The sequence below is a fragment of the Tigriopus californicus genome, chromosome 8 (genome assembly GCF_007210705.1).
Source record: "Tigriopus californicus strain San Diego chromosome 8, Tcal_SD_v2.1, whole genome shotgun sequence".
Classification (NCBI taxonomy): Eukaryota; Metazoa; Arthropoda; class Copepoda; order Harpacticoida; family Harpacticidae; genus Tigriopus; species Tigriopus californicus.
Genome location: NC_081447.1, coordinates 14,463,141 through 14,487,805, shown reverse-complemented (window position 1 = coordinate 14,487,805; position 24,665 = coordinate 14,463,141). Strand labels below are relative to the sequence as shown.

At 43.0% G+C, this 24,665-nt stretch overlaps 4 protein-coding genes across 5 annotated transcripts in view; all 4 read right to left on the bottom strand.

Moving 5' to 3' along the window:
• LOC131885644 (UDP-glycosyltransferase UGT5-like) overlaps positions 1-904 on the bottom strand; it is an 8,492-nt gene extending 7,588 nt beyond the window's left edge. Inside the window, exon 1 of the mRNA XM_059233755.1 lies at positions 812-904. The gene's annotated coding sequence lies outside the window, so the exon portion shown is untranslated. The remainder of the gene's footprint in view (positions 1-811) is intronic.
• A 450-nt stretch (positions 905-1,354) lies between these two features.
• On the bottom strand, positions 1,355-7,412 carry LOC131884964 (uncharacterized). The gene is made up of 8 exons (XM_059232869.1): positions 7,033-7,412; positions 6,406-6,969; positions 5,995-6,344; positions 5,505-5,799; positions 2,960-3,289; positions 2,328-2,891; positions 1,917-2,266; positions 1,355-1,721 (listed from the first exon to the last, which is right to left on the bottom strand). The coding sequence occupies exons 1-8, from the start codon at positions 7,342-7,344 to the stop codon at positions 1,418-1,420; spliced, it is 3,069 nt and encodes a 1,022-aa protein (XP_059088852.1). The 5' UTR covers positions 7,345-7,412; the 3' UTR covers positions 1,355-1,417.
• Positions 7,413-10,497: 3,085 nt separating this feature from the next.
• On the bottom strand, positions 10,498-24,062 carry LOC131885638 (dnaJ homolog subfamily C member 7-like). 2 transcript variants are annotated; one of them, XM_059233747.1, is made up of 6 exons: positions 22,305-24,062; positions 12,743-12,831; positions 11,872-12,185; positions 11,366-11,800; positions 10,993-11,305; positions 10,498-10,921 (listed from the first exon to the last, which is right to left on the bottom strand). In XM_059233747.1, the coding sequence occupies exons 1-6, from the start codon at positions 24,032-24,034 to the stop codon at positions 10,596-10,598; spliced, it is 3,207 nt and encodes a 1,068-aa protein (XP_059089730.1). In that variant the 5' UTR covers positions 24,035-24,062; the 3' UTR covers positions 10,498-10,595. The 2 variants fall into 2 exon arrangements, with proteins under 2 accessions (XP_059089730.1, XP_059089731.1); XM_059233748.1 differs by lacking the exon at positions 22,305-24,062 and adding an exon at positions 16,806-17,957.
• On the bottom strand, positions 19,738-22,298 carry LOC131885641 (uncharacterized). The gene has a single exon (XM_059233750.1). The coding sequence runs from the start codon at positions 22,283-22,285 to the stop codon at positions 19,811-19,813; it is 2,475 nt and encodes an 824-aa protein (XP_059089733.1). The 5' UTR covers positions 22,286-22,298; the 3' UTR covers positions 19,738-19,810.
• Positions 24,063-24,665: the final 603 nt, after the last annotated feature.

Here is a 24,665-nt window from a genome sequence, read left to right as displayed (position 1 = left end):
AACTGATTTTAGTCACGTCTATTGTAACAATCTCTTCAAACTACTTCATGGCTCTAACCATTATTTTCTTTAATCGACATTCTTTTCTATACAACTAAACATCTACCCATATATGTTAAGTTATCTTACCCAATGACATTACCGTGAGCTGCAATAATACAGTGTGAAATCAATCCTGAACTGGGATTACAAAGAATCCCAGAATTCTTCTCAATCTTTTTTACTCAATCCTTTTAATTCAATTCTTGAATTAACCACCAATAGATGGAGGTAATTGTGTTTTGGAATGTAGTGCCTAATTCTCTAAAGTGAAGGTCAGACTACTGTATTGAGCAAAAATCGTACAACAGGACCTTACGTAAGGTGATCTTCATTCGATCCAAGATTCACCCTTTTACCTTAAAAAGTGGGTTCAGGTTTGCTCAACTTGATCTTGAATCTATATTTTATTGCTACTCAAACTGTCATATGTTCTGGCAACAAGGTTGATTTACGACATCGTGGGGCATACCATTTTAGCAGACCAATTCAGAGCCAAGAGCTCAGAGCCTTCAACTTCAGCAACTGTTTGTTGTTTGGGCTTATTCCTTTCTATTCATCCTCAAGTTTCGAGTTACAACAATTCGGAACAAATTCCACCAAAATACTGGTATACTTTTGTATAACCAAGTTATGTAATATTTTCACTTTTTTGAAACTTTTGTCATCGTTTGCGTAGCTTTGTATTGGGATACAAATTAACTGCAATTTAACAGCAAATTGTTGGAAAATAATCACAATTCATTTTTGAGACCCGCAGTTGAAAACTTACCCCGGGAAACTTGACTGTAATGGATTTGATGTTCGAACTGCAGTCCCAACGGTGCGGGAAAACACAATTTGAACCCTTAGTTTGGAATTAGATTCGTTGTTATTGAAATTGGACGATTTTCGATAACTTCCACACCATGAGATTTTGTCAACTTACTGGACTATTTAGGTCAACGATACACCCGAGTTCTTTCATTTCTCTCCTGGGACAACAAATTCCTCATTCCAGTTGTTTTCAATAAACGTTGAAGTTCTTTTCTAACCCTACGCGTACTCGAAAACGCACCGATGGTACGTAGAAAATTGATCAAAATTGCTTCACAACACACACCCGTCTTTTTCGACGTAACATCTATCATTGAAAAGAGAACAAAGAAAAGTAAAACCGGGCCTGGTGTGGATTTCTACTGCAGCTGAATGGGTAACCATAAACCAGGGCCCAATCGAAGGCAGCGCCTCTACAATCAGACAGCATAACACTGTGGTTCTCGATGCCATAGGATTCTGCTATTCCACTCGCGCTTTTTTCATATATCCCTCTTACTTAAAAGAACAACGTTGAAGATTTATTTTTCCCAACAATCTAACGTTACATATATCCAATTTATTACGAAAGCTTGATTTTTTGCCTTTTTGAGCAACAACATGCAACAATGAGCTTGAAAAAGATCGTGAAAATAACAATTGGGACCATAATAAGGAAGGCCACCACATCCACTGAATGATATTGCAACCAATTGAGATGAAGATGTGCTGGTTTTAAATGTTGGGCACCTTTATGGCGAATCAAATGCTCCACGTGATAAACCGCTTTCTCAATTGGTGGTACTATATTGTCAGTGAAGAGTTGTCCATAATGTCGAGCATTGTCTTTGAACTTTGGATCAGTCAACAGAGCCGTTATCGATTGTCTGTAATTGAAACAGACAAAACCAAGTAATCGTTTTGGAATTCCCTACCACCAGTTTCTTTCAAAAGTATAACGGAACAGATTAGATAGACGATGAGGCAATTTCCTATGTCATGTGAGTAAGGCTTGAATTTGGTCTGACTACTATAGAGACACGCATTAATTGCTGGTTACCGTTAGGGCTCTACGTAATTACCGTAAGTCTTCCTCGGTCAGGGTGGCCCAATCCAGTTTCAAACCATAGCCCAGCCTCTCAGCAACGTTGGCATTTCCTGGTTGATCGGCGAATCCCGGGATGTAAAGCATTGGAACATGACTTCTTAATGACTCTTCAGTGCCAAGTAATCCTCCATGGGTGATGAAGAGTTTCACATTGGGATGGGCCAAGATATCTTGTTGCGGACACCAGTTCTTCAAGAGCACATTTTCGGGTTTTCCTTCCATCTCTTCCGTTTCCCATTTGAAAATCACGCGTTGTTTCAAGGAGGAAAACACGTTGATGAACATTTGTCGAATCCGCTCTGGCATTTTGCTGCCTGACAAGACCTAAAACCAAGGCTTTAACTTGGTCCAAATATTAGACCACAAAAATGTTATTTAAGCATACCGATCCAAAGGACACATAAATGACTCCGTCTTTGGCTCCATCAATCCACTCCTTGATGTCTTTGGGTAAGGGTTTGGGATCATTGAGATGAAGCCCTCCCACAACCTCCATATTCGGATTGGTTGGTCGAACTCCATCGAAAATTGGATGACCATTGGTCAAGCAATAATCCATATCCATGGCAGCTTTACTTATGTCCACTTGATATTTACCATTGGTCAGCTCCTGGGCCTGTTTTTCAAGCTTTGGAAAAACATACCAACTGGATCTGGCAAAGGCCTGCGTGCCCACAAAGTTCATGACTCTTTGGAAGAAGGTCATGTCTTGCGAATAAGTTGAAAACTCTATGGGAATATAGGAAGGATCCAGTGGATTTCCCATGAAATATTCCGCCCATTTGAATCGGGATCCAGGGAAGAGGATCATACTAGGCGTGTTGAGCACTTCTTTGGCGAAATAGAAACCAAAGTCAATATTGAACACATGAACAATGGCCAAGTCGAATTTTGGCTTCTCGTTGTAAATCTTTTGGAAACCTGGATGATGAAACGTCGTGTTTTGAGACTGAAATAGACGAAAAATTAAGTTACTCAACACTCTCTCTTTCCTTAATTTTTCAACAAAAAGCTTACTTCCAATTGGAATTGTAAAAAATCGTTGAAGTTCAGAGAAGCTTTTCCTTCGAAGATCGCCTCCGAATTGAGAATTGAATCCATTGAAAGTCCTGTGGTATGAAGTTCCACATTCGGCATGCCATCAAACTTTGGGTCCTTATTGGGAGCAAATATGGTTAGCGTATGACCCCTCTTGGCCAAGGCCAGGGCCAAAGGTCGCCAGACGTTCCAATGACTCTTAGACCCAATTGACATGTACATGAAGATGGAACCTGCATGAGTGCCAAGGATGACACCCAAAAACACCAATGTGATTAGTTGATTCTTCATCATGATTAATAGAAGTTGATTTTAGAGCGTGTCCATCGCAAAGCACTTTGCTCTTCCATCTGAAATAATGTCCTGAATTTGTGTTATTTCGAGTTTCTATGGAGCGATAAGAGGAACTCTCAATCGCCAGGTCGCTGTGGCCGTTCAAAGTGCCCTTTGAATCACGGATGTTCGCTATATCTTAGGTTTTGACCACCTTCCCACAACTGTACCATTCAAAACGAGTTACTGCAAAATTACCACGCTGATTAAAATTTCTGGTTAAGTGTTTGCTCAAATGCCAGGACATCTAAATACTTGTTCCTTTGTCAAAGAAACAAAAGAAACAATTATTGTTAATATGGCATGCTTAAAAGTAGCTCTGAAAAGTGTGTTATATCACTTAAAGTACATTAAAACGTTTCGCCGTCAAAAGCGAAGTCAACCAGAATTAACAGTACTCTTTGTTATGTATCGTCATGAAATTTCATTAACATCTATGTCGCAGAAGTTTAGTTAATACAGCTTGAAAGTTACGTTTTGCATCTTAATACCTCGAAAAATGGCCAAACTACATTTCAAGTTCTTGCCCAGACACATAATTATCGTTTTAATGGCACGACAAGAATTTTTTTTCATTTACTTTAAGATTTTTAAAAGCTAAAAGCAGCAAGAACTGTCATTTAAAATTTGGAAAAGATTTAAAATTGCCTATCATTCTTACTTAGATACCAAAAGCTGTTTTTACTCAAGCTTGATAGAATCTTGTCAAAATTCAAGATCAAGCTTGATTCAAGTTGCAATTAACAAGTATGGCATCATAATCGCGAAGTATTCACATTAAGTAAGTTTTAAGTGATGTTACAAACTATTTTCAAGGTTTTTCTACCAGCTTGAAACAAGTAAAATATGTTCTTTTAGATTTTGGGCATCAAAAATACCTAATATAGTCCTTTGGAATTGCTTCAAGATATAGCCGGAGCATTTTGTGGTCAAATTTAAGGCAAATGTAATTTTTGAAAGCGCAATATCTTATCGTTTGCTCTATAGATTTTGATAACATTTGATTTTAAAAAGCAACTAAGATTATTCCAAACATCTATTGATTTTTCCAGAGTTCTAGGGCGAGGCAGTGACCTACTCGTACGGCCAGCGAAACCAGCCGTTACAACATCCATTATTATTTATGTAGTACACAGGTTACAACTATGCAAGTATTTCTTTAATTCAAGGAATTGGGTTTTTCCAGTGTTTCATGTCGTAGTCCGGTATCAGGTTGAAGTTCTCCATCTTTACGTCTATCTCCATCCGTCTAGCAACTTTCTGTCAAGAAAGGTCAAAGGGGAGACTCGAACCGGGGGCCTCTCTCTTGCCAAGAAGCCGCGCTAACCACTCCCCCCAGTTAAAAATTACGTTTTGATATCTCTTTTTCTTCTTACAGATTTTAAGTGGATTCATACACTAGTCTGAGGTATTTTCCAAGATCCAAAAGTTGTTCTTTTTGCTTTCATAACAACGAAAAACGTAACTACAACCCTTGACATTTTCACAAACAGTTAATCAGTGTTGTGGGTACCACCGTGTGACGCAATTTCATTTTGCTATCTCTTGAAGAACTAGTTCAAGGTTTCTTTATGATAAGCAAATCAAAGAGATAACTTTTCAGGGTGAGTTCGGTTTTTTCTGTTTTCCACTTCATCATGTCATACACGTACTACAAAACCTTAAAACTTAACCGAAACATACTCTACATGAATGTTACTTTTCTCAATGGGCTGTACTTTGGAGAACGAACTGGTCTTTTCATCAGACTTATTGATTTCATCGATTCATCACCAATATATTGTCTATGATATTTATTCATATTAACCGCTTCTCTAGCACCATAGTTTCTTATTTATGGGAAACGAATATTTTGTATTATCGCAAAAAAAACTACTTGTTTTGATAATATGTGGTAAAACTTTTTATTTTATTTGCAATTCAGCACCTCCGGAAAAAAGTTCAAACAGTCATGTCAAACCCAAAGTTAGCAATACGCCAAAACATTCATCCATCCATCCATCCATTTCGTCTAAAAAACACCACGAAGAATTTTTGTGCCAAGGTGTTGGTGACCATGCTAGAGTGAATCTACAGTAAAGCATACTACGAAATTTTGAAGATTGAAGGAATTGATTAAAATATAGCTATCTTATGATTACATGAAACACTTCGATTTCGCTATAACATTTGTATTTCATTCTTAGGAAAGCTTTACCTTCTGACTTTTAAAGGAACAGCATGCAACAGTGAGCTTGAAAAAGATCGTGAAAATAACAATTGGGAGCATAGTAAGAAAGGCCACCACATCCACTGAATGATATTGCAACCAATTGAGATGAAGATGTGCTGGTTTTAAATGTTGGGCACCTTTATGGCGAATCAAATGCTCCACGTGATAAACCGCTTTCTCAATTGGTGGTACTATATTGTCAGTGAAGAGTTGTCCATAATGTCGAGCATTGTCTTTGAACTTTGGATCAGTCAACAGAGCCGTTATCGATTGTCTGTAATTGAAACAGACAAAACCAAGTAATCGTTTTGGAATTCCCTACCACCAGTTTCTTTCAAAAGTATAACGGAACAGATTAGATAGACGATGAGGCAATTTCCTATGTCATGTGAGTAAGGCTTGAATTTGGTCTGACTACTATAGAGACACGCATTAATTGCTGGTTACCGTTAGGGCTCTACGTTATTACCGTAAGTCTTCCTCGGTCAGGGTGGCCCAATCCAGTTTCAAACCATAGCCCAGCCTCTCAGCAATGTTGGCATTTCCTGGTTGATCGGCGAATCCCGGGATGCAAAGCATTGGAACATGACTTCTTAATGACTCTTCAGTGCCAAGTAATCCTCCATGGGTGATGAAAAGTTTCACATTGGGATGGGCCAAGATATCTTGTTGTGGACACCACTTCTTCAAGAGTACATTTTCGGGTTTTCCTTCCATCTCTTCCGTTTCCCATTTGAAAATCACGCGTTGTTTCAAGGAGGAAAACACGTTGATGAACATTTGTCGAATCCTTTCGGGCATTTGGCTCCCAGATAGGATCTGAATGACTTGGTTAATTGATTATGAAGTCATATTTGGATCTCAAAGAAAACCTTCTTACCGATCCAAATGCCGCGTAAATGACTCCATCTTTAGCTCCATCAATCCATTCTTTGATGTCTTTGGGTAAGGGTTTGGGATCATTGAGATGAAGTCCACCCACAAACTCCATATTCGGATTGATTGGTCGAACTCCATCAAATATTGGGTGTCCATTGGCCAGGCAGAAATCCATGTCCATTGCGGCCTTGTTCAGGTCCACCTGATACTCGCCATTGGTTAGCTGTTGAGCGTGGTTTTCCAATTTTGGAAAAAGGTACCACGAAGTTCTGGCAAAGGCATGAGTGGCCGCGAAATTGATCACTCGTTGGAAGAAGGACATCTCTTGCGAATATGGTAAGGATTCAAATGGAATATAGGAAGGATCCAATGGATTTCCCATAAAGAAATCCGCCCAAGGGAATCTAGACCCCGGAAAGAGGATCATGCTAGGCGTGTTGAGCACTTCTTTGGCGAAATAGAAACCAAAGTCCAGATTGAAAACGTGGACAATGGCCAAATCAAACTTTGGCTTCTCGTTGTAAATCTTTTGGAAACCTGGATGATGAAAGGTCGTGTTTTGGGTCTAAAATCAAACCAGTTTTTGTTAAGATTAGTCGCTCTCTGTCCATTGATTGAATCCTATTACCTCAAGCAGAAACGACATGAGCTTTTGAATGTCAAAATAAAGTTTCCCCTCGAAGATTTCCTTTGAGCTCATGATAGAATCCAATGCCAGCCCGGTGACATGCAGATCCACGTTTTTCATCCCATCAAACACGGGATCCTTGTTGGGAGTGAACACGGTGAGTGAGTGGCCACGCTTGGCCAAGGCCACGGCCAGAGGCCTCCAAGCGTTCCAATGGCTCTTGGATCCAGCCGGCATGTACATTAGGATTGAACTGGATTGAGCACTGAAAACTGTACAAGCTATCACTAAGAGGCAAACCTGGAACTTCATTATGATTCCTTTGGAATTCTCCTGTGGGGAATGACTAGAGCTGTTGTAGCCCTCGAATGGTTTTTTAAATAGATCGGAGATTCAATATTTTGTCGTCTTTATCTCGAGATAAGATGTCATTCGCTTGACAATGTGGTCGTCCGGAATGCCCTTTCATCAGCTATTGGGCGCCTCGTAATCGTGGACCATTGATTTCACACTCATTGACCTGACTGATTTGAACACTAGATAGCAAAACGAATAGCATAGCAATTAATTGTCGCTCAAAACGGACAGGAACAATTTCACTACTTAGATATTGCACAACTTGCGGCTTCAAGTGATTGTTTCCTTTTCTCATTGGAACGTGCACAGTTTATCTGAGCTTGAATGCTGCATTGGAGAGATCGCTATTACGTAGTGTACAATGTACTTTATCCAAAGATATAATTCCCGAGGTTTCAAACAAATTTTCCCCTTAAACTGTCTATGAAGTTGATATTCTTTATGTTATCGGAATTGCACGGGTTTGACGTCAATTACAGCCAAATATAGGCAATGATCAGAAATACATAACTAGAGGTCCATTTTGTGTGAATTTGAGGTTACTAACTGCTTGAAAAGACTTTCAAGGTATTATCTACTTTCCAATAGTAACATACGTAAGGCTGCTTTTGGTCAAGACGCTAAATTATCACAACTGTTTAGGTTGAAGTTGGAGATCTTCAAAGATTTATATGGAAGCCCATGAAAACGGGATGAAGCCGTCTGTAATAGCTATTCTATTGATCAAGAATGAAGCAATTGATTTGGTACAACAAAGGAATATGCTTTAAATTGAAAGGTGCCTCAGAATCAAGACCAAGATGACAAAATTCTGTTGTTTTTTTTCGGTCTAACACAGGCTCTCAGTTTCCAATGGCCTTTCATGTTGCAAGAGCCAATACCCACGATTCCAGAACTGTTTCTTGATATTTGAAAGACATTCAGAATCCAATTGGCCAGTCTATGTACTTTGAGCAAAGATAAATGCTGATGAAAGCATGCGTCTGCACATCGGTTGCAGATATCTGCTCAGACAGCTCCAGTTCCTGTTTTTTTGCCCTACCATGACAGTTCTTTTAGGGTATCAGGTCATCGCTATTGTCTTTGGTATGAATTCCATTTGAATTACAAGTTATGTTCCGTTTTGAGTGGCTTGATTGGCATCGGTCATATCACTCGTATGTATGAATTCTTCGATTCCAAGAAACGCTAGCTCATGCTTAGTTCATTATTCACTAAAATCTCAATACATTCCGTGGCTCAATTAATGTTTATAAAAATATTCAAGTCATCTTTGGGGTCGTCGTGGTTGAGTAGGTACACACCGGCAGATTCCATCCTCTATTGAATCATCCACGATTGAACCAGCCCATTGCCTCAACTTGAGTGGGACAGACGGCCAATCTGACTATTTGACTGGAGTGGCATTCCGAATTTGTCCTTGGAAAGAAAGAGTTTTTAAATCAGTTTGATTCAATTCAAAGACAGGAACTTCTAGACACATGGACTGTGAACGAGCTTTCCACAAAATCGGCCTGCTCTTGGTTATAACAGCTCTGAGCCACTTTTAAATTAAAGTAATGAAATAAGAAACGTAGACCTCTCCAATTCTAAGCAGGTAAATTTATACTCTTTATTTTGTACACCTTTATCCGAAACGTGCAAAAGTGTTCAAAAAATCTGCAAATATAAAAAAAAAATGAATTGAAAGGAATATTTCGTGGTAAAAATAGCTCACGGATCGTATCTAAAGCAAACTAAGTCTTTAAAACCTTTGTCATATGCCTCTAATACATCAAAAAGAGGGTTTTTAATAAAAGTTTTTTCACTTTTTTATCTCAACTTATACAGCAGGAAAAAACAAAAGACTCCTAGCACTGTTCCGAAGTGTTCAAGAACTGGGATATTTTAAGATTACATTCTAATGATATGACTTCAACTATTCAACATTGCTTTCTATTTCTTGTAAGAATGTATTTGTTTAAAGCCATGAACCAGATTTCCTCTTTCAAAGAGTTGATGGTAAAAATGGAATAACTTCCGCCGTTGCTACAGTGTAAGAATGATATTTTTCAAAAGCAAATTGCTAAAACTGTTGTTATGTATTTTTTGGCTTTAAAAGATGCATTTGATGCCAGATAATGAGGAAAAATACTGTACTTTGACAGAACAAAAATAAATCACTAATAATAGAGGCTTGATGTATTAATAAGTGTCTTTGAATAGATAATAGCCAGATGCTAAGCTATTCCAAAGTTCATGAATTATTTTCAGTAAACAATGGCCAGCCACCAAACTCCTTGCTTGTAGCTTCTTCGCTGGAGGAATGATAAGACATCTTTTAGGGCTTACCTGCAGACCTCAAATTCTATCATTCAGGGTACCTTCATTGTCTAGTTAAAGAGGCCCTCATACACACAAATCTATTACATTACTTAGCAACCAGCACTTTTGAAACCTTTTGAACGTCTTCAACCAAAACAGAAACCTAAACTGTGTTCTTTAAAACAGTGTTTTCTTTTTTGGCATATTTTCTTCATGCAAAACTGATTGCAGTAGGTGGAATTAGAAAAGCAGTATTTTTGCTCACTTTTTGAAAATCATTTCCACAGTAAACCAAATTCACCTATCATTTGTATGAAATATAATTCAAAGTTGTTAGATTTGACTTTTTTAAGTCAGGCGATAGATTCCTTATTTATTCGTTCCTAAATTGCTGAACCCATAAACAAGTAAATGAAGTATTAGGAGTTAGGTATTTCTGACATTTTTTTTCTTATGATGGTATTGAGGCAGAGAGGTGACACTTTACTTTTGGTTTTAAAACAATTTTGAACCATTATTTGTTGCCACGTACATTATAGCTTACATTCTTACTTTTCTTTGTGACATTGCGATCATTTCCTTATGACCTGCTTCTTAAAACATCTTATTATTTTGTGCCTTTTAGTGTAGCCTCTCATGTAATAAACTGACATTTAACCAAGCCATCAATGTTTATACATGGGAGCCCAAAAATTTAACAAGGAAATGAGCGGACTCTACGTGTTTCCTTACTACAATTCTACGTCAGTTCAGTATTTGAGGAAAAGCCATAGTGGACGAAACTAGTGAGATTAAAACGCGTCATTGAAAAATGGATTCACATGTATATTTCTTTTCTTAACAAGGCTAGGCCAAGGGAGCAATTGTTTCATTCAAACGAACATCTGATTCAGCCATCGGCCTTAACCGAATTGGAACGAAAATCCGCCGGGTGCGGCTCCACCTCCTCCTCCGCCCATGCCGCCAAAGGAGAAATGGGTTCCCCCAGGCATACCTCCACCCATGTTAGGCGCGCCAGCGCCTCCATGGAAGAAGGCCTGGAAAATGTCAGAGGGATCAACTCCATGTCCTGAGAACCCATGGCCACCGTCCAAATTATCCAAATCATGACCATTGTCGTATCTCGTCCTCTTCTTGGAATCCGTCAACACGCCGTAGGCCTCACCGACCTCTTTGAATTTCTTCTCGTGTTCTTTCTTTTCCTCTTCGGTAGCATTTGCGTGCCGATCTGTAAAGTTCATCAAGCACATCGGGTTAGCTTGCTTTGGAATGTGATTCCCAGTTTCAGGATGGACTTACCCGGATGGTGGACCATAGCCCGTTTACGGTAGGCTTTCTTGATCTCATCGTCGGAGGCGGTTTTGCTCACCCCGAGGATCTTGTAGTAGTCCTTCCTCTTGCTTTTTTGCAATTCCAATTTAGCCTGTTGCAGGAGTCTTTTCGTTTCCACGGATCGATCCAACCGCACGGCCTTTTCACAATCGCGAACAGCTTCCTCGTAGGACTCGAGTTCGATCAGGGATTTGGCTCTTCGCAGGAGGGCTTTAAGATAACCATCATCCAAGTTCAGCGCTGCTGTGCAATCGTCCACGGATTGTTGCCATTTGCTCATCTTAAGGAAGAACATTCATCAATTTTGGGGGGTTAAACATTTCGCATTGATCACACTTACCCTGGCTGCGACGGTCCCACGGTTGAAAAACAGCTTGGCATTGGTGGTCTTGTTCAATGGATCGATCTCCAGGGCTTCGGAATACAAGCTCAGGGCCTCGCTGAGCTTGGAGGCCTTGAAGGCTGCGTTTCCCTCGTCTTTCTTTTGCTTGAGAAGCTTGGCCTTCTTGTACACGTGTTTGGCCCTATGGTCAGGTGCCAATCTCAGAACTTGTTGGAAATGTGAGAAGGCTTTGTCCAGGTTGTCTTCATAGTACAAGCAGAGTCCGCGAACATACATAGCATCCGCATTGCGGCCATCCGCTCGCAGAAGGTCATTGGCTACTTCTTGGCCTTCGGGAATGCGGCCCAGGAAGGCCAGACATTCCGCACGAAGGATCTTCAGATTGCGACAGGCTGTAGCGATAGTGAGGGCTCGATCAAGGCAGTAGAGCGCCTGAAAGATAAGGTGGGACCAATGTTGATCAGAATTCGAACCGCGGAATATCAGGCTACTTTTCCACTTACTTTCCGGTACTCTTTGTCATTGAAGGCGCTTTGAGCTTCATTCTTGAACTTCTCCAAGGAGTCGACCGAATTCTTTTCCGATTTCAGGCCGGCATTGTCGGGCTCAATCTCGAGGGCCCTTTGAAGGGCTTGCTTGGCTGACGCCACTTCGCCCAGGGCCACACAGCATTTGATCATTCGGATGTAGCCTTTGGTGAAGTCCGAATCCAGCTCCACGCAGGTCTTGGCGTCCTTGAGGCCATCATTGAATTGGGCCAGCATCATGTAGCAGGCAGATCGATTGCTGTAGTAGGCCGGACATTCTGGGTCCAGAGCTATAAAGCAGATCAGACATGCCATGAGATTCGTTCCGTTCGTTCCTCGCTTTTGGTGGTTGGGCGGCTTGGCAGCTTGTGCAAAAGTTTAAGGCGTTTAGTCTTTGAACTTCTTGGAAATATATGGAAGCCAAGTGGGCCTTTAGGAATCATTCATCATCATTTCGAATAGATTGTAATGGGGCTCTCAGAAGAATCAATCGCCTCACGTTTCTGCCTTGGAGTGACATGATGATGCACTCTCATTTGTGTGGGCGTTTTATGTAGGCAGATAAATTTTGGGGTTGTTGCAAACGCGACGACGTCAGTGAAGGCATTTCAAATTTCGAAAATGAACAGATTTTTTCCAAAGGGGTCTGTCTGTCTCTCTCCCCATCTATACTCTCGAAGATGGTGGCTCTTTGTTGCTCTGGGCTGGCCAGCAACCCAACCAATGGTGATTGGTTATAATCCCATGCAATCAAAAGGGCACATGCTTGCTCATTTGTGGCATGCGATCGACGGTTTTTGTTCGACTTCAAATTGAAATAAATGACCACTTTTCCATGGATACTTACTAATGGCCTCAGAATAGAGTTGAAGAGCCTCTCGATAGTTTTTGGTCTTGTAGCGTTCATTGCCTTGGTCCTTCTTTTGGTCAGCCAAACTAAAAGAGATGGGAAATCAAATTGAGAGCGGACGGTACGGTCACCCTGATAAACATCTTGAATACCAATTTAAAACTTCGACCATTTCGGATCCCAAGACGTCTGTCTGTCCAGGTGGGCAACACGACTTTAATACACCACGTGGTTGTCAGTTTCTCTCGTTTAACTGGAGTTGAAATCCAGCCACGTGAAAGAAAGGGCCACAAAAAAGCTTGGAAATGCATTTGAAATGAAAAAGACCGGTGTACTTACTAGTAGGGCTCTGAGGCGTATCCAAGCTTAATCTACAACAGAATGACGAGGCATATCTTTTCTACCAACCCTTCTCCAGATGAATCTTGGCACCTGGTTACAACAATTCATTTGATTCCGGCATTTCACAACGGCACGGCATCATATTCAAATAAATGATGCTTGAACACCGCAAGTCGGTTCAAATCTTACTCTTCCGATGGATGTTCAAGCTCTTGTGTTTTAGTTGTCCTTCGACCCCTGAATTGACAATCGTATCTCACACGCATTAAATACTTGTTTCAAATGAGGTTAGTGTGTGGGGCATAGATGTCGGGGAATCACGATCTCCCGGCATCATTTCCATTTTGCCCTGGAGGAAGAAAAGCCTTTGTTGTAATTGATCGACCTCTCGAATTGGAGAATGGGGATTGTCTTTGCGTGAGTACAATGATGATCGTTTCATGTTTTGTTCGCATGAAAGCGATTTGTTCAGCCATGAAAATAGGTCGTCAACATAGCAGAGCTGCGAGTGCAAAAAAGGCGGCAATTTAGATTTTACGATTGAACAAATTCCTATCAAACTCGCTTTCTCCGAATATCGCCATTTCTGGATAGCTAGCAAGATTCCAATGTCTCATTGGTTCACAAATTAGCTCAAGATATCTTGGCCAAGCTTCAACCACTCTAGGGACGACACAATCCTTTCAGGATGCATTCTAAGAGTGCTCAAGAGTACCCATTATCGATGGCTAATAGCCAAGTACAAGTACCCAGTGGAAGGAATAGCTAAAATATCTTATCAGACCCCAACATATAATCGATATTTCAGCCTGGCCTAACATTCAAAGACCCCGTCCTCTTCCCCGAAATATCCGACCACTTTCAAGTACAAAGAGCAGCCAACAATTTTCGACTACCATCCATCCTCCCGAAGTTTGGCTTCAAGTGTTCAAGGTCGAATCACGGACGGGAGAATGTTGGATGTTGGGAGTCTGGTTGGTTCCTTCGGTGGCCATTCCACATCTCTCTGTTGTGGCCATGTCTATTGCTCCTACTGCTGCCGTTGTTGTTGTTGTTGTTGCTGTTGAAGCTCTGATATATTTGATGCCATCGCACCCTGAGCACACCACGACGTCGTTTGGTCGTTTCTTCGCCAGATCGCGCCAAATAGCATAGCACTTAAGTGCATCCAAATACTCGTCAAAGTCCAATTTTAGGAGAAGGAGGAGAAGAATCGTGATGATGACTTCATATCACCCAGGTTTGGAAGCCTTCCTTACGTTCAATGATTATGGTTGGTCATTCATGCAAAAAAGAAGTATGACTTGGAAACGAAAGCAGAGTGTGACTTGAGTACAGATTTGACGGGGGTTAGATAAGGAGGTAGTAGGGACGACGACCATATAAGGAGGCCATCAATATAGCGATACAGTCGACACAGGGCTTTGAACTCGGGAGTCAAATATTGGTCTTGGGTTGGGAACAAATCTAGCACGAGTTTTTTTTCTCCCACCGCTTCTCTTTCTTTCTTTCTTTCTTTCTCTCTCTCTATCTATCTATCTCACACACACGCGCACACACAGACACACACACAAACACACACACTTACACATAGAAGTATCTCGACGGTCGGAATGTTGCTAATCCGGATTTGTATTTTTGGAGATAGGAGAACAAGAAAAGCTCGAGCGATATTAGTAATTAACACTAAACCGGTGTCCAAAACCACAAATTGAATCGTTCGCCTTGAAGGTCGATGTACAAGTTCTCATGGTGTTTAACCTAAACTCGGATGTAATCTTTGAATCAAAACTCGAGTCTCGAATGGACTGTGAATGGACAGTGATAATATTGTTGAACACAAAAAGCTGATCAATTGAATCAGCACCGATCAAAGTGCTCGTTCTATCACGCAAGATCGGTCCTGTTAATAATACGAATTGCGAAGTTGGCGAGTTGTGTGAATGTGCATGTCCAACGTAATTGGCCATTTTACAGCTACTTAATGGACCAGCCTTCCCATCAATTAATATTCAAGGTCGACCTGTGTGAACTCGCCAGGGTTCAGGAAAATATTTTGATGCTTCGTGCGCTTCACCGACCGCACCACCAAAAACCATAAGCATGACATCCATCTTTAAGAGGTGATTTAAATGGAGGCCCACCTCCAAGGCAGAACCAGAAACAAACCCCTAAAAACCGTTGATATTGATCAACAAAGACGACGATGCAAGAAAAAGACAAGCACACATGCCGGAAAGCAAAGGGTGCTCAAAGAAGGACCAACAAAGGCTATAAATCTAAAAAGTGCAAAAAGCTCCCCGAATACCAAGAATAGCTTGGAAAAGTCGATGTGCCCTCTGATGGTCATCCTTTTTGTCATTCTCAAGGACATTCGCCAGCAGCCCTATTGTAGAGTACACACAGGCCTGAGAGCTGTACGTAGTATTATTGATGTTGCGCCCAGAGCTCGGAATTGGCGGGGAGTAAGTGAATCATAAAAGTTATTGAGACGGGACCCCAATTGAGCTTGATTGGAAATAGCTTTGTGGCTTTGATTGGCTGACAACCATCAATAACATTCGATTGGAACCCGATGAGGACGATCATTATTATCATCAAGCCGAAAGATCGCCGTCATTGTGGTGATTTCAACTCCGATTCAAGTTTTGTAGGTACTGTAATTGATGATGGCCACGTTACTTGCAACATTGCTTTGAATGTATGTGAAGTACATATATAAGGCTTGATATGCCATGACACGGGCTCTTGAAGATATTGAAAACCGTTTGCTTCACATTATTCTCCTTCAAGAGGATATTTAAATGCATTGAAATTCCAAAAAATTGCCCTGACCAAAAGCGAATTCCACGCAATAATAACCGCGACTCGAACTACTTTTGGTGTTGGCGCATTTCGGAATAAAATAAACAATGCCGAGAAAAAAAAGAGGGTTCTTCGGAAGAGGCTTGGGGCTTAAATTCAATTTCGGATCAGCCACCACATCAATCTGCGACAAAAACTATTTTTAGACAAAAAGTCTGCAGGAAGCGCGAGAGAGGCTGAAACATTATTCAAATGAGCTTCTTGCTCTGCGTGTGATGTCGTCCATATCAACGAGTCGGCGTTGGATTCAAAGACAAGGAGGTATCATCATGTTTAAGAGACTGACTAAAATGCTAGTAGTGTTCAAAGCATTTACAGCAAGATCATTTCTAATCTACTCATCAACTGGCAGGTATGTCGAGCTCTACCAATCTCCAGGCTTTTCCTCGTGTTTTTTTCCTTTGGTGTCAATGCACCTTCTTTACAATCTGAAGTGGACAAAAGAGAAATGGGCCCGTTCTTCAACAGAGAGGATCATGTTGACTTGACAGCGTTTTTGCCTATTGCCATTAACGACGAGGATCGAGTGAGCACAGTGCCACTCGACCAGGAACCCGAGGAATCCGAGACGTTTCACTCCTCACATTACCGTTGAATAAACACGAATCATGATACCACTTAACTTCCACGACTTGAAGACGATCTTCTCATCTCGTTTGTTAAACCTTCTTATCTTACACAAGTATTGGAGGAACTCGCATTGAAGCGCTTTAATTTGTTACTTCCTAAACCGACGTTTCTTATGGCGTGCTCGGCCGGATAATGACGGTAAAGTCGTTTGTCAAGCAGTACACACGTTCCAAATGTCAACTCTAGTTGGTTCCTTCCTTGGTGATGAATTGGCGTTGTTTACCTTTTCATTTGTTGCTTGCTTGTTTTGGATGGCGGCGACATAGATATCTGACGATGATTGAAATCATCCTTACTCGAAGAGCATGACCTTGAAGCACCCCGATTTTTGGCGGCTTTATTTTTCCGCGGAGGTGGCCGGATCAGGTGGGTCTTGTGATACTGAGCAAAGTGCTCGTCCATAGCATCCATCTCTTCAATGGTCACCGCAGGGCGTATAGAGAACAGTGGTGGACTTTTGGCTCTTCGAGGGTGGAATTCATCCACCTCGGATTTGATTCGGTTGGCAGTCTCTTTCACTACTTTCAGTTCGTCTTTTAGTGAAGCTAATTGCACACCAATATCCTCGACCTTGTTATTGGCGGCTTTCACCTGATCTGCATGCGAGTTTCTACGGGGATAAGGCTTCGGCGACTCACTATGGTACAAGGGATTATGGGTCCATTTTGGTTCTTGAACTTCCTTTTGACTCTTATCAATATCATCATTGTTGGAAGAAACTGACTTTTCAGCCCAAGTCGAGCCCCGTGCAGCAGGTCTTGGCTTGGCTTTTATTGTCTTTTTTTTGATTTTCAGGCCCATAACTCCAAAAGGCAACGAGTCTAAAGTCACTGTCGATATCGGATCACTTGGAGGAACTGGAGGAGAGGTTGACGGTGGGGGTGGTCGAGTTGAGCTCTGGGATCGGGAGCGTCGAATGTTGTTCAGAAGACAGTCGATCTCTTCACAAGACATACGGGTCTTATCTCTCGAGTTCTGGGCTCGAATTTGTTCCAACGTAGTCTTGACCAAGTCTCCGTCGCCCTTCGTTTCCAAGCCGCTGTTCATAGAATTGATCGGAGAATCGGGTTTGATCTCAAGCCCACCAAAGTCCTCGCTTTGGGTCCGACGCTTGCGTGCTTCCCTCCAATGCCGGTCTAACGGGCGGCCTCTGAGCTGAATGTTCGGAGCCGTGTGCATGATGGATTGTCACTGATCGCGTTCACGGCTAACTGTCTCAACACTGGATCAAAAGCAATCCAAAATGCTAGAATGAGGTAAATCTTGTTTCCAAATGGATGACTCAGAAAACTTGCGACTGAACTTTCCGCACGGCATCGACTTCTACTACCCATAACAACAAAGTCTTCGCTTAAGACCGGAGCCAAAGCTGGGAACATGCTGGAACAAGTCAGGGATGCATCATTTGTACAAATGACAAAAGTATTCGATGACACCCGGGGTTAAATTGATCACTTGCAGATAACTTGCCATGGACGGGAGTTTCTTATCATCAATTCCCAGTTTGTTATCTCTCACTATCCGGGAGGCCTAAATTTGCCACATTTTCAAGGACCTTGGCAACCCTGCATTGTGATTTGGACCAATGCCCAAAAATCGACTGAACTTTCTTCCCTAATTTTCAAAGACATATTTTGCGGCTCAAGCGGTCAAGGGTAGTAGTCCTTGATGACCGATCAGCGTTGCTCTCAGAAGCAAAAAGTTCGTTTGCAAGGGGCGACAGGCATATAAATACCAACATAATAAAGAGTACTCAGGTCGTCGTCATATACGAGTGAGCATAATTGTTGCACGTACTTACTATGTACATGGGCAGTAAGCACAGTAAATAGTCAGTTTGAAAGGGGTTGCCAACTTGATCAATGTGGGCAATTATGAAACTGAGCAACTCTCGTACACCTTTTTGAATGGGATGTTTCAAGGACTCGTTTGACAGGCCGCTCGAGAGCCCCGCCTAAACTTACTTCATTCAAGAACTCCTCCAAGGCAAATTACGATTTGCATCCCGAGAGAATATATTAGGTTCAAGCCAAATAAGTCCATCTGCCTAGGATGGACAGACAGACAAACAGGCAGACGAACAGACGAACGAACGAATGGATGGATGGATGGTTGGATAGGCCTAGTTCATCCGCGAGTTTTGGGTAGCGTTGTTGCTGTTGATTGGCACTCTTCGCCTGTTGTTGGGATGATGCAAACGAGATCAACCTTCCCTTATAGGAGGTATCATTTGGCATCCTTCGAAACCATTGCAATAAGAAGTATCATTTGATGCATCTTCGTGTCACAAAACGTGTGTCACATCTCTCACGATCCGTGCATGGCAAGAGGCTTATTGAAAGAACGAGGGAGTCAAGGACATTCATTCCATCATCTGTTGCTCTTAGACGCTGAAACGATTGAAACTCCACCTCCAATCAAGATCATTGTTCCCATCGAAATAAAGTTCCTCCGTCGACTTCGTTGTTGATCCTTCTTAGCCAGTTCCAGCTGTAAGCTATATGGCTAGGCGTTTTAATTGAATGACGAGTTCGAGGTCGAATGACGTCGAGGGCGTGAATAAATCAAACCTTGACATCATGAAGAAAAGAACCCGTATACTAATGAGCTTTAAGACATACAAACTGCCTCATTGAATCACAAACCCCGTGAATCACTAGTTTGCTGGGCGCAAAAAGTGGCACGTCCTTTTGTCACCTTCATTGGACTGGAGCAAGATAAAATGGAAAGAAACACCGTGAAGCGGCACCTGAATCTCATGACTCAAACTGAGTGGACTGATAATCGAAAGCTGGCTTCAAAAAAAAACCCTACTCAGGTCCAACATGTTGCCACGTCACTATTTGTATAGGATCTTCAATCAGCCGTGGACGGTTTTGTGTCCAGTTAGTATAACAATGGGGAAGGTGCACAGGTCCCAATCAAAACGGGCAAAAACTGGAGCAATTCATCCGAATCTCATTCAATGTGGGTGGACACACGATGTTTAGAAGGAATTCCGAAACGACCTCCGACCGTTTTTCCCATTCATATAATCGTAAAAAGTGGAATTCGAGGAATCCCTGGACAAGTCCCACTTGAAATGCAGGCAACTATCAAGCTCTAGTGCTGATTAAATGAACTGCACCCCGTTGTGTAACATCATCATCATCAAATTTCAAAGTGTTTAGTTGTACTGTATTGCTTTATGTTTGGACCAATAACGTTAGGTTTTCCTTTGACAAATGATTAGATTTTCGGCTCTTCTTTGGCTTTGGTATCCGACTGACATTTGAGCAACTTCAACTCGGAACGATTCTGCTCCCACTTCTCCAAGGAGTTGGGAGTAGTCCCTGCACTCGAGTTGATTGAATCCACCATGGGGAAATCCCCCATTTGAGCATCATTAGCAGCCTTTCGAGTGGCATTTACAAAGGCTTGGATACGTTCATTGGCCAAATCGTGCGTTTCAGGTTTGTAGTAGCTGGGAAACACTGGCTTGAATCCGGCCGATCCAGCCAACAATTGGCATCCCCCATCGGATATGGACCGTTTGAAGGTGTTGGGCGTTGGGTGGATTTCATCAGTGGGATTCGAGACTCTTTCGTTCCAAAAGGAGACGAGTCGATTTCGAGATGTCAAGTCTGGTGCTTGGAGCTGACAATCAAACTGAGGATTTGGCGATGGTGTGGAACATGACGTCCCAGTGGATCGACTGGAGCTCGAGTTTTCCGCATTCGGCGTGCTTTGATTTGAGCTCTCTGATGGCCATCTCGAGTAGTTCGTGAACAGCGAGGAACTTGTGCCAAAATTTCCCCCCGGGGAGCCCGAATGTTTATTATTCGAATGTGAGGAATTTTGAGAACTTGCCGACAATAGCGAGCTAGTCTGGGCATTCCTCAATCTTGCTCCATCATCAATCTTTTTTAGATGCTCCGACTTTCTCGTTCTTCTTTTGACACTTGCCATAATGGGTGGGTCTTTGTCGGTGTCAAAGGTCTCAAGTAAATACAACGTCTCTTGAGGCGTTCCTGTCCTTTCGTGCCTTCTCTCCACCGAGTATTGTTGGCCTTGCTTTCTTCGGTCATTATGTCGCCCACCGTGACCATTTGACCCTTGTTCAAGCAAGCCATGTTGATCATGATGGCCTACCTTTGTTCGATTGAGTTCGTCGAAATCGTCGAGCTCCGGGTTGGCCAATGGGGGACAGCCCACAATCATGAATGACATGTCGCTATTGCTCGGATCTTGTGCAGATTTTTTGCTCTGTACATTTGCTAAAGGCAATGAATTGGACATTTTAGAAAAAGTGTCCATTTTCTTTGCGTCGCCCTTACACGGTGTACTCCAGGGTGTTCTTTGGGTCGATGCCATAACATCTTGGATAGGAGTGTCATCTCGAGAGGCCGAGGCCTCACTTTCATTTGAATGATGGATATTGTGAGCCAACGAGACCAAGTCCCCTAACTGAGTGGATGCCTCTTGGTCCATCCAATCATCCCAATCCAGATTTTCCAGCTCAGAGTCCTCGTCAGAATTGAAGGATTCATTCAAAAGGTTGGCGATCGTACTGGCTATGGACATGCGCTTATCCTCCATGTCGATATCATCATTAGACAAATACGCTGGGCCATAAAAGTCATCAAGAGGTGGGTATGGGACGGGCACACCGTTGAAAGCGGGATTTCGATCCGTCTGTTCCGCTTTGCTCAGATTTGGCTTTTTCTTTCGGAGGTAGTTCCTCAAGAACTTCAACCCTGATCCCGACACAGAAGAGAGGTTCAATGAGCTCCTGGCGTTGGTTTTGACGGATGATATGGAAGACAACGCATCCTGGATTTCCTCCAAGTCCAAAGGGTCGCGTAGAAAGTCGTTCCAAGTGTCCTCTTCAGTGGTTGAGCTGGCACTGGAACACGACGAATCCGTCCCCGATCGCATCGAGAGAGCGTCCGAGACTAGGCGTTCAATAAGGACTTCTCGTCGAAATCGGGCTTGGCTCTCCCGATCCTCTTCGGTATCAGGGGGTTTGCTCGAGACTAAGGAGTCCGATTTGTCATCTTTGCGATCGTCAGTGTGTCTTTTTTTACGTTGTACAAACTTGCGGAAGAAGTTCATGCCAGTTCCCGAAACAGTTGAAACACTCTGAGCGTCCTGCGTGTCACTGACAGATCTGTCTTCAGCAATCTCTTGACAGTATTCCTTGTCTGGAATTTGCTTGTGTTTTCCTTGGATTTTGGACCTTGAGGAGCTATCTGTGGAGGCGAGCTTGGATCTTAGATTCTTTCTCCTGCACACTTTGGGTGTTTTAGTATCATCCTCCTTGTCAAATTGCAAGTACGAAATCACTTCGTCCTTGTATTCTCGATTACTGACTGGACTTAAAGTGGAGAAGATGTCGCTGTCAGAGGACGATCTAGTTTGGGGGATATTCGAGACATCTTTCGATTTCTCGACCCCAGAAGCATGAGTGGGCGACTTTTCAGATTTCATCTGAAAATCCATTCCGGCCAATCCACTATCGCCGGATCGTACGAAACTACGTCGCTGTGACATTTTGATTGTATTTTCTGGGGAAATGAGTTCAGGGGAGGGGAAATGAGGAAAGTAACTAGGAGAGCTTTGGACAGAGGTGTAAGAAGTGTGACTAGAACAGGGAGAGGATACGTATCTTCTCAACGAATTACTACTGGAATGAATCCCACCACCAAGGCCTTCACCATACATGTTTTCGAAAAGTACGAACCGTTTTGCGCCTGCAATGCTCCTCTCCGGGTCCTCGTAACAAGTTGGAGGCAATGAAATCTTCCGTTTAGGATCCTTGCCACTCTTGCCATGACCACCTGATTTTGATGGCTTGGAGGAGGACGTGGACGAGTCACTGGAATGATCTTGGGAGAAACGCCTTGGTCGGTTGGAAGCACTGGCACTCACTGCAGCTCGATGGTAGCGGTATCCACTACTCAAATTGTACAGAAGCCGCGAGCTGGCACTACTAAAACCGCTACTGGCACTACTAGCAGGACTTGCGGCACTCGGAGGAGCCTCTGGGACAGGCCTTCTTTCCGGCGAGGAGCTCAGCCGACTGGAGCGTGTCTGAAATCGCCTTTCCAGCGATTTCCGCCTCTGAGAGAGATGACTATCGGTACTGGAATTGGAACTGACACTCTCCGAAGATCCACCAAATTTTCCTGAGCTGGATGAAAACGACGAGAAGCTGGCAGTGGTGGCTTTTGATGATGAAGACGTTGACGTGGCTGGTGATGAGCAGGGAGAGTTGGGATGGAAGTCCCTATCTGAGGAATATCTAGGCAACGAGTTGGCAGACCAACTTTTGGACTCGTGAATGGTGGAACTGGGCGGGGATGCAGAGGCTGATGCTGATGCTGAGGCAGACGTCGGAGATGGGGCGCCTGAGTGTCTGGACGATTGGAAATTGTGCTCACTGGCACTTCGGCGCGGTCGTTCAGGCGGTCCAAGGTTGATTGTCTTTTCAGTGATGTAACTTCGTTTTCTCTGGCGTGGCTCAGGCTGGCTCTTTTCGGATTTGTCTTTATTGGAAATGTCTTTTAAAAGGCTTGTGCTTTTCAAGGGCTTGTGATCAAAGTTAAATAGAAGATCACTCTTCTTTGACGGTGAAGACGCTCTGGAGTAGGTTGGGGAGGAGCTGGTTGACTTCTCCCTCTGGAGGCGGGCGGCAAAGCTGCCAATATCACTTTCATCCTCCTCGGGTAGGGAGGGTTTTCTAGCCGAAGGTGGAGTTTTCGACGGGGAGTGTTCCCTAATTTGAACAGGTTTGCCTGGACCAATGCGAATGTAGGTTTTGGTGAGGATTTCGCTCCTCTCCTGACTTTTGTGCCTGGACGAGCTGGCACTCCTCCTCACGGCTCCAACTCGCTCTGTGGTCAAGTTTGCGAGATTTGGAACGTCATTCGACGAAAATCTCCGATGCTTCTCGGAGATGTGCTCATTTGAGCTCACACAGGACGACGTACTCTGTCCATTCGAAGATTCACAACTGGCAAAGCGTGAAGTGAAAGATGTCGAAGAAAGTCCAAGGGAGGACATTGGCTGGACGATGTTGCTAGTTCGAATAGTTTCAGATGATTTGGCGCGTGCTTTGCGGTCGCGTTCACGTTCCTTCTCCTTTTGGGCTTGCTTGCGTTCCACCAACCGGAGCACAGCGGGTCTTCGGGTACGATCGCGGCTCTTGTGAAAGCCCATGTTGGGCAGACCATCCGCGGTCCACAAGTCCTTGATAGGGGGAGTGGCCGGATTAGTGGGAAGCATGTTTTCCTTTTCGGCGGCAATGGCCTCTTTTAGGCGGGCTGTCAGAACGGGATCTTGAGGTGGTTTTCGATCTTGAATGGGGGAACTGAATGGGGTGGACGACAAGTCGTTTTGCTCATCCTCGGACTTGGCAGAACTGGCGGTAACGACTTTTCTCATTGTCCTTGGACTGTTTGGAACTCGCATTGTGGATCCACATTCACTCTTTTGTTCCCTGAAGGAGCAGTTAAATGTCACAGAGTTGGCATTGTTATTCATCTTGTCCACAGAAGCTTTTCCCACAAGACGTACTGTTAGGTCGTATAGAACGAACAAACGAGCGTTCCAAGAGTGGTCTCAGTCTCACTGAACCTTTCAATATGCTTCCTTGTGAAATCCAAGCAAAACAAATGCTTTCTCTCTTTGGGCGTTCCCCACTCACTCTCTTTTGAGGTATTCAAGTGAATGGAGAAATGCACTTCGAGGCTCCGGCCTTGAGTGAGAGATGCAACAACAATTGAACATTGGCATTTTTCCTGGGCGGGAGCAACATGCACTCAAGGAAAGGGTGCTCGCTTTTTTTTTTGCATGCAAAAGACACGGTATCTGCCAATTACACCCATCAAGCACTTAGGCCATGGGCTTTAGCGAATCAAGGATGTCGGAGTGAACGGTCGAGTTACTCTGGTCTCAGCCATGCTTAGACTAATCCGAGCGTAATACGCCTCGTATAAATGTCAGATGAGGGAAAGCAGACCTTCCATGCTAAAGAAAACCCACTTTGAAGGAGTTATGGGCGGCAATACTTCAAAAATGTTGTTGCTCTCCGTCTCTTTGG